At 33.2% G+C, this 9,591-nt stretch overlaps 1 protein-coding gene across 1 annotated transcript; it reads left to right on the top strand.

Moving 5' to 3' along the window:
* The first annotated feature begins 868 nt into the window (after positions 1 to 868).
* LOC115969027 (AAA-ATPase At2g18193-like) lies at positions 869 to 2,792 on the top strand. The gene is made up of 2 exons (XM_031088584.1): positions 869 to 1,865; positions 2,328 to 2,792. The coding sequence occupies exons 1-2, from the start codon at positions 903 to 905 to the stop codon at positions 2,700 to 2,702; spliced, it is 1,338 nt and encodes a 445-aa protein (XP_030944444.1). The 5' UTR covers positions 869 to 902; the 3' UTR covers positions 2,703 to 2,792.
* The last annotated feature ends 6,799 nt before the right edge of the window (positions 2,793 to 9,591 follow it).

Raw genomic sequence — 9,591 nt, 5'->3', positions numbered from 1 at the left:
ATTCAGAGTGGAGTTTTTGTTATTCTTATAAAGGTATTATTGTATTTTCTTAATTTATTATAAAGTATTGTAATTTCTATTTTATTATGATGGATTGGTTGGATTTGCCTTGTAATTTTTCTAGGATGTGGTTGATTTTTTTGGTGTTTGTATGTGTTTAGATACTGTTTATTTTACTGAAAATTGAAAACAATAAAATAATAATAAAAAATTACTGTTTATGTTTTAAAGTACTGTTCATATGCCTGATTGCACTGTTCATGTCCCATGAGCAATGCAACAGGCATTGGTTAAAAAAAAAAAAAAAACTAAAAACGCTAGACACGTAGACACAGACGCGCAAGGCAAACACACCTTTTATGTTATATTTAAATTTAATTTACATATAAATGGGATTGGATTTATCCCAACAAATTTATGGGTTTTGTCTAAGTGATCTAACATACAAAACTCTCATTTTTACAGGATTTGGAAGAGGTGATTGGTAAACAATTTACTTTCAAACCATGTTTTCTCTAAAAGAGATGCCTATATCATTGACATCATTGACAACATTGTGTGTATTTAGATACCATTTATTTTGCTGAAAACTGAAAAAAAAAAAAATAATAATAATAAATTACTGTTCATGTTTTAAAGTACTGTTTATATGCCTGATTGTACTGTTCATGTCCCATGAACAGTGCAATAGGCTCTGGTTATAAAAAATAAATGCTAGACGCGTGGACACAGATGCACAAGGCAAACGCACCTTTTATGTTATATTTAAATTTAATTTACATATGATGGGATTGGATTTATCCCAACAAATTTATGGGTTTTTTCTAAGTGATCTAACATACAAAACTCTCATTTTTACAGGATTTGGAAGAGGTGATTGGTAAACAATTTACCTTCAAACCATGTTTTCTCTAAAAGAGATGCCTATATCATTGACAACATTGTTCTCAGCCTATGCCTCCATTAGTGCTTTTGTGATGCTAGTAAGATCCATGGTAAATGAACTCGTACCTCCTGAAGTCCGCTCTTATCTCTTCTCCATCTTTCAACATTACTTCTTTACTCCTCAATCTGCTCAACTCACTCTCATCATCGAAGAGAACTGTGGTATCGGTACCAATCAAATCTATGAAGCTGCCACAATTTACCTACGTACCAAGATTAGCGACTCAACAGAACGGCTCAAAGTAAGCAAAACCATTAGGCAAAAGAAATCAACCATTGATGTTGTAACGGGTGAGGAGATTACTGATTGCTTTGAAAACATTAAGCTCAAATGGAAGTTTTCAGAAAAAGGAGAGAATCGTCATGATCGTCAGAAATTTATTGAGCTTTCCTTTGATAAGAAATTCAAAAATGTTGTGCTAGACTCTTATTTACCTTATGTAATAACTAGTTCTGAGACTATAAAAGAAGAAGAAAAGGAGGTAAGGCTTTATAGCCGTGATTATCGTGGTTGTGATGATGAAGGTTATAGTGAATGGGGTTCTATTAATCTTGAACATCCAGCTACGTTTGAGAAGTTGGCAATGGACCCAGAGGTGAAGAAGATGATCAAGGATGATTTGGACAGGTTTGTCAGAAGGAAGGAGTTGTATAAGAAGGTTGGCAAGGCATGGAAGCGAGGGTATTTGCTTTATGGCCCTCCGGGTACTGGTAAATCAAGCTTGATTGCTGCCATGGCTAATTACCTCAAGTTTAATATCTATGATTTGAACCTTTCAAACATATACTCAGATTCAGAGTTGAGAAGGATATTGCTTTCCACATCTAATCGTTCTATACTGGTAATTGAGGATATAGATTGCAGTGCAGAGTTGGAAGATCGAGAGGAAGAGGATAACTCTAAGAATTCTTCCTCTAAGGTTAGCATTCTTTATTATCATAAAAACTAGTTTCAATTACTCTAAACAATATAACAACAACAACAACAATAATAATAATTAGTATGGTAATTAGATTATTATACACTTCAAATAGATTTTGTGTGATTCTTATGTGGATTGGATTTGATAAGTATGTGTTGTGAGAATATGTGTTGAATCTAGTATCATATATTTATTAGATTGAAATGGACTATGAGTGATTATGATAAGTTTTAATTATAACATTTTTAAAATTTCTCGAAATAATGATAAGGTTGCCTACCAATAATTTCTCTTAGGCTCTATGAAAATTGGAGTTTTATCCATTGAATACATCTTTAACTAGATACATGTGCTATGAACATTGTCAACAACCATTAGCAGTACCACTATGATTCAAATTAAATGACTTTTGTCTTATGATTTTATCTGACATTATTTCCTATCATGTTAATTTTTCAGTTCACACTATCGGGTTTATTGAACTTCATAGATGGATTATGGTCAAGTTGTGGAGATGAGCGAATTATTGTGTTCACCACCAATCATAAGGACCGGCTTGATCCTGCTTTGTTGCGCCCAGGCCGTATGGACATGCACTTGCACATGTCATATTGCACCATGGATGGGTTCAAGTTGTTAGCTTCTAATTATCTTGGTATTAATGGTGACCACCGACTCTTTAAAGAGATTGAAAGATTGTTGGAGAATGCAGAGGTTACGCCAGCTGAAATTGCAGAGGAACTTTTGAAGAGTGATGGTAACGATGTTGCTCTTGAAGGCCTTGTCAAATTTCTTGAGCAAAAAAGACTAGAAGATGCAAAGAGCGAAGTGTAAAAACCCAAAAGAGTTAAATGATTTTTTAAACTTGGACAAGGAAAGCATTGTACCATTAAGAGTTCCTGAAATATATAGTTCAAAAAGTGCTAGAGAATTTTACAAAGGAGAGCATCGGCACTACATATTATTTAAAAAATCGCTTCCTAAATTTTTTTTTTTCAGCCTTAATAACCTTAATCCCTTATTAGCATTGGCAATGCTTACGTAGAACTTAAAAAAAAAAAAAATTCTTGATAATAATAAGTGGCCAGATGTAGGAAGGTTTTTGTGACAAGACATTCTACGCATCCAACTAGGACTTTTATTTTTATTTTTATTTTTATATATTGATAAGGATATTTTCAGCATAATGTTTTTTCTTAAAATCTTTAACCGGTCAGGATGAAAACACCTCACCTAATTGTTCGTTGGGATAGACATCCTACTCCACCTCCATAGGAATCCATCAGCTTCATAAAAATCCCTCGGGTACCTGGCAGTTGGTCTTGACGGGTGGTAGGCACATAAAAGCCGACAAATAGGTTTGAAGTATAGAGCGACATGGGGATGATGCCTAAACCGACGGATGGATTTGTATGAGCCCCACGGTTGAATATGTTGGGGCCCATGAACCTTTATGTATTCTCTATTCATAAATCCCTATATGGAAATAACTTGCACACCCTGTCCAAAGACCCTATTTCACGTTCGTATCTTCTCGATATAGGAAGGAAAGTCCTAGAATCTCGAAGCCTTGAATCCAAAATATTCTCCACAAGGAAAGATTCCGCGTTCCAAGGGATCTTAATTAACTCCACACCACTATATAAGCATTAGACTTCCTCTCCCCCAAGATATGTGAAATTTCCTAGTTCTCATACTTTAGAGTTACTCCACCGATGCTCCTTGTTGGTTCTTCTTTCTCTTGTTCTTCAGATACCCTTATTGGTGCGTGTGTGGACGATCAACTCACCAACGATTTTTGTGCATCATCATATATTGTTAAGCATTTATTTTTCATATATGTTAAAAAAATATCAATATAAGAGCAACCATGAATGATAAAATGGTATAAGAAAGTCCACGAGTTTTTATCACTTTGATATGATCCTCTCATTGCTCTGGATGCACAGGAATCAATTATGTGTTGGTCAAACTCCAATTTCACCATCAAAGATATTTTTTATTTTTTATTTTTTTGATGGGAAACACTATCAAACACTATCAAAATTTTGATTTTGCTCGAGACAAAATTCATAAGCTAAAATTAAAGATGGTCATACAAATCCTTCAACGAGAAAGAATCAACTATGGTAGTGACTAAAGTGACGTAAGAGACTTTATTTGATCCGAAGCTAGCCTGGAGAAAAGTGATGAATTCAAAATAATTAAGTGGTTGATCAATGGCAGCTGATGTGTCCATAAAATTGGTGAGCTTGTGAAATAATCAACAATAAATAAGCTAATTTTTTTTATTTTTTATCATAGCACAAAATGACCCAAAGTTGGTCCCTTAGAACTTATGTTACACAAGCTTTCCAATGGTATCAAGAATCAATAATTTAACACTCTCTTTCTCTCTCTATATTCGAATCCATAACCTTAACTTATACTGGTAAGTTTAGTTCGGGTTTGTGCTCAACTCGGAACCGACCCGATCTGGTTGGGTGGCAGGGCAGCGGCTCGCCGGCGACCGTGAAAAATCATGGGTCGAGTCGGATCAGGCTCGGGTGCACAGCGGTCGGATCTGATTTCGACCGAAAGACAAAGATCAAAGACCACAAATTTCACAAATCTTAGAAAACAAATCTGCACTGAAGAACAAATCTACAAACTCAAACACCAGTAACCCACAAATCCAAAGAACACAAATAGAAACTGGACTTGCATGAGACTGAAACAAAGAAATAAAGAGAAAATAAATGAAACTACAACCTTGACTCGCAGATTAGAGATGGTGAATGTCAAAGATTGCAGATCGACGATGGTGAATGGAAGAGAATCGCAAATCGGTAATGATGGAGGTTGAGAGCTCGGCACAGATCGACGATGATGGAGGTTGAAAGCTCGGCGATATTGAGATATCAGTGTGGATCAGCATATTGGAGATGTTGAGAGAGTGAGAGAGAGCCTTAAGATTGAGAAAGTATGAGAGACCTGAGAACCCTAAGCATTGAAGATTATATATCACGGTCGGGTCGGGTGGATCGGGTTGTGGAAGGGAAGATCCGCCATTCGACCCGCCGAAATCAGTTTGGGATGGTAGGAACCCGCCACCGACCACCAAGTAGTCGAGTCGGATGACGAACGGTTCAGGTCGGTCGATTTGGTCGGCTGGGTCGGATCTTCAGTTTTGTTGGACAGGCCTATAAGTGACATATGTTCTCCTATGCCTTTTGTGTTCATATTAAAGAGTTTGTCAGAAAAGAAAGTAGGTTTCGGGGGTTCATTGATTAGTACACCTCCGGTGCTGGTAAGGTCGGGACCATGGTCGTCCATCTCCGGGTTGCACAGCGGTGGTTTCTACGTCATGCCACCCATACTTTAACGTAATACCAAACCCATGTTTTTGATTTTGGGAAATGACAGATCTCAGAAGAGACACATAAATGCGAAGAGCAATAAATAAATATAGCTGGAACAAAACACAAGTAGTCAATTTATATATTTTTTCTCTTACCAATATATAGATATATATATATATATATATATTAACTCTTTTGCTTATGATTCCTGGTATAGTTGCCTTCTAGGTTTTGACATTTAAGAGTCTATTTGACATTAGTTTCAGTCTTTTAATTTTAGTTTTTATGTATAATTTTTTAAAATTTTATATTTTTATATTTATTTAAATTTTTAAAACTATAAATATATTTTAGTACACTTTTAATAAAAAAATTTTAACCAAAAAAAATTAGATTAACTTCTCTCTCTCTCTCTGTGTAAACATCGTGGTCACCAATTCTCATTCTGCCGCACCTCGAAAGTTGTTAATAAGAAATGTCATTAGTTTTAAGTTTTAACTTGACCGACTCTATTCCTTTTCAGTCTTCTCTTTTTTGGCTTTCAGCGTGTTTGACACTCTAGTCTTAACACCAATTTTCCAAAACCAAAAGACCCTTGTGACGGGAAGGATTTTTTTTTAAAATAACTATAAATCCGAAACAATATTATTAGTTGGGCAACTTTCTAAACTATTTGCATTTCTAGCAATTCAAGTCTAATAGACTCGATTTTGCCATTTAAGAATGCACTTGAAAATCGAGTGTGAGAAACTCGAGTTTGAAAATCGAGTGTCTCACACTCAATTTCCAAGTGTATTTTCAAATAGCAAAATCGAGTCTATTAGACTCGAATTGCTAGAAATCCAAATAATTTGGAAAGTTGCCCAACTAATAAAATAGTTTGAAGGATTTAGTTATTTTTTTAAAAAATCCTGACGGGAAAGGACGAGAATTGATTGAGCTTTTGACAAAACTGAGTGCTGGGATACTTTTTATTTTTTATTTTTAAGTATTAAAGCCTTTACTCGAAAAAAAGTGACTGAGCTTTAGAGTGTGTTTGTTTTGAGGTAAAATAGGATGAATGAAAAATTTTAGAGAAAAAATGGAAAGAAATTTTTTTTTAAGTGTGTTTGGTTGGGTGGAGATGAAGAAAAATAAATGGTAGAGTCTAGGTATTTTCTCTCCAAACTTACCAAAAAGTTTTCTCTCTAAAATAAAGAGAAAATTGAACAGAGAAAATAGAGGTACTTAATAGGTAAAAATGCCCATGTCCAGTCCTTATTTATTTATTCCTTGTTTGTTTTTTGTGTTAGGCACGTTGCCTCCTTTTTTTTTCTTTTTTTTTTTTGGGTTGTGGGTGTGATAGTTGTTTTGTTTTGTTTTGTTTTTTTTGTTTAACTAGACATGATTTTATTTTTTTGGGACATAATTTTTATTTTTTAATAAATTGGATGATTGCTTTTTTTTTTTTTTGGTTGCTTGCCACTTTTTTATTTTAATTAGACATCATTTTTTAACAAGGGTGTATGAGTAAATTTATATAAATTCATTTTTTCCATTTCTTCACTTTTTCACTCTCAACCAAATAAAAATGAAATAAATTAAAATCTTTTCTATCCTCCTAATTTTCCATTCTCTCACCATTTTTTATCCTCCCACTTTTTTACCCCTCCAACCAAACAGACCCTTAGTGGGGGAAATGGAAAAGTGGAAAAGTGGGAGGATGAAAAATTAGTAGGGGGATGAAAAAGTGGGAGGATAGAAAAGATTTGATTTTCCTTTATGTGTGTTTGGTTGGAGGGGTGGAAAAGTGGGAGGGTAGAAAACTTTTTTGTTTGGTTGGAGAGAAAAATGGGAGAATGGAAAAATGTAGTTTATATAAATTGACTATTTTGTCCTTATTATATAATATATAAGAAATAGATATATTTACACTAATTAAATAATATAAAAATTAACACATACATATATATTTATATTACTTTTCTTTATTATATATAATTTTAAATTTATGGGCAAACAAAATTGATTATGTAGACTTTATCCACATGACCATACGTAGACTAGGAAGATATTTTCAAAAAAAAAAAAAAAAAAAACTTTATTCACTTGGGCGACTGGGCAAACTTGGCAAAACATCCTTCACCTGGCAGCAAAACAATTCACCTGGCAACGATTCAATTAGTTTTTTACACAAAGTGAGGGTATTTGTGTAAATTACATCATTCAGCATCTTTTCTCCTTAGTTTTCCTCCCAAATTGGGAGGACAAAAAAATGTGGGCCCGAAGGGATTATTTTCCTCTCCATTTTCTGTCTCTCTTGTTTTTTCTCCTGAACCAAACAAGAAGAAATGCCATTTTTCACCCTATTTTCCTCTCCCTATTTTCCATTCTCCCTGTTTTCACCCCAACCAAACATACCCTTAAGCTATAGTGAGCTGCTAGTTCGTACTCAAATTATTTTGAGTTTCCCTTATTTGTTGTAGAGTATTCTTTGAGGGTACTGGTTGCTAAATTGACTATCCTCATTACAATTCTCTAAGCTCATACTTTTAGCAAAATATAGCCAAAAGACTTTGTTTAGTCATCTACAACTATAATAGAAAATGACTTACTTTTTTTTTTTTTTTTTTAATGAACGAAAAGAAAGGCTCATATGGCACAGTATCATTGCCCTAGCCCACCTAAATCCAAATTCTACGGCGTGAGACCACCAAAGCTGCTTGAGGCTATCCATGTGGGGACATCATTTAAATTCAAGCGTCATGACTCGAACCACAACCCTCAGACTTGCAAGGGTGATGGTTCAAGGGATTTCTACCATCAAGCTGCCACCCTTTGGTGGTAATAGAAAATGACTAATTTTAAGCTGCACAATTTTTATTTTTATTATATTATGTACAATATCTACCAAATTTTAATAGTCAATATAAAATACTACCATATATAAAAACAAAATAGATGATACTGCATATACAGTGGTAGCTAAAGAATTTTTTTTTGGTCATTAAAAAATTTAATAAAAAAGAACTTGAATATATTTAGCTATCAACAAGGGGAAAATGCACACAAACACACACTCACACACCAAATACATGAAGTTTTATGATTTTCTTCTACAAGTTTTCATATTTAAATCATTACAAGATTGTTCATTATAGGTTGTCATTATTTATGGTCAATGTGGGTAGGTGTGACCATTTCATTTTCTTAAGTTTATATATAATTTTTATTTTTATGCTGTTGTCATATCTATTTATCATTATTTTTATAAAAATATTTTAAACTAAATGACAAGACTCAACCCATTGACACTGTATTAAATTGATCCACACTCATCCATACATAAATAATATACTAAGCGTTTACGTTACCAATCAAATGCTTAAAAAATCACTAACTTTACTCTTTTTTTTTTTTTTTTTTTCATTCTTGAATCACTAACTTTATAACAAAAAGCTATTGTATTTAACATGATAACAATACACACACATGTGACAGACCCTTTATATTTCCTAATTATTAAATTCTATATAGTTAAATTATATTTTTACTATATACGCACACATTCATATACATCACAATTCACACAAATAATATTATAAAAAATAATAGTAATATTAACTTACACAATCAGTGTTTGTCTATCAGACACACTCACATAATATAATATAAATTTATACTAGAAAGAAAGATACTCATAACTCATAGATACTCACTTTGTACTCTTAGAGTAGGAGATGCCGAGATGGTCAGATAGAGAATAGAGATGAGATGAAATTTATGAGAATGAGGCCAAAGATCAAATTAAATTTAAAAAAAAAAAAAAATCTATGATTTATGTTGTTATTTGATTTTGAGATAGGCTAATATGTGATCAACGTGTGCAAAAATATTTTTAAGAGTAAATTAAACTAATGAAATATATCTTATATATATATATATATATATTTATATAAATTCAAGTCATACTACAAGAAATTTGGTCTTTAGCGACGGCATATAGTCGTCGCTAATTATATTGGTGACGAAAAATATCGTCGCTAACTTTCGTTAAACGAATTTGGTTACAAAAAAGTTTTTTAGTGACGATATTAATGTTGTCGCAAATACAATACTATTAACGACAACAAAGTTGTCGCTAATAGTGACAATTGTCGTCATAAATAACTCGAAACCCCAAGACGAAATGTCGTTGCTACTATCTCATTAGTAGCGACAAATTTTTTTGTCGTCGCTAGTAGATTATTATTAACGACGACATGTTTGTGGTCATTAACATATCATTACTAGCGACGACACTTGTTGTCGTCACAAATAACGATATATAAGTGACCACAAACATGTCATCACTAAAAATTGCATATTAGCGATGATATTGTTTTTTGTCACTAATGATATGA

This window comes from Quercus lobata, chromosome 11 (assembly GCF_001633185.2).
Source record: "Quercus lobata isolate SW786 chromosome 11, ValleyOak3.0 Primary Assembly, whole genome shotgun sequence".
Lineage (NCBI taxonomy): Eukaryota > Viridiplantae > Streptophyta > Magnoliopsida > Fagales > Fagaceae > Quercus > Quercus lobata.
This window is presented reverse-complemented; position numbering and strand designations above follow the sequence as displayed.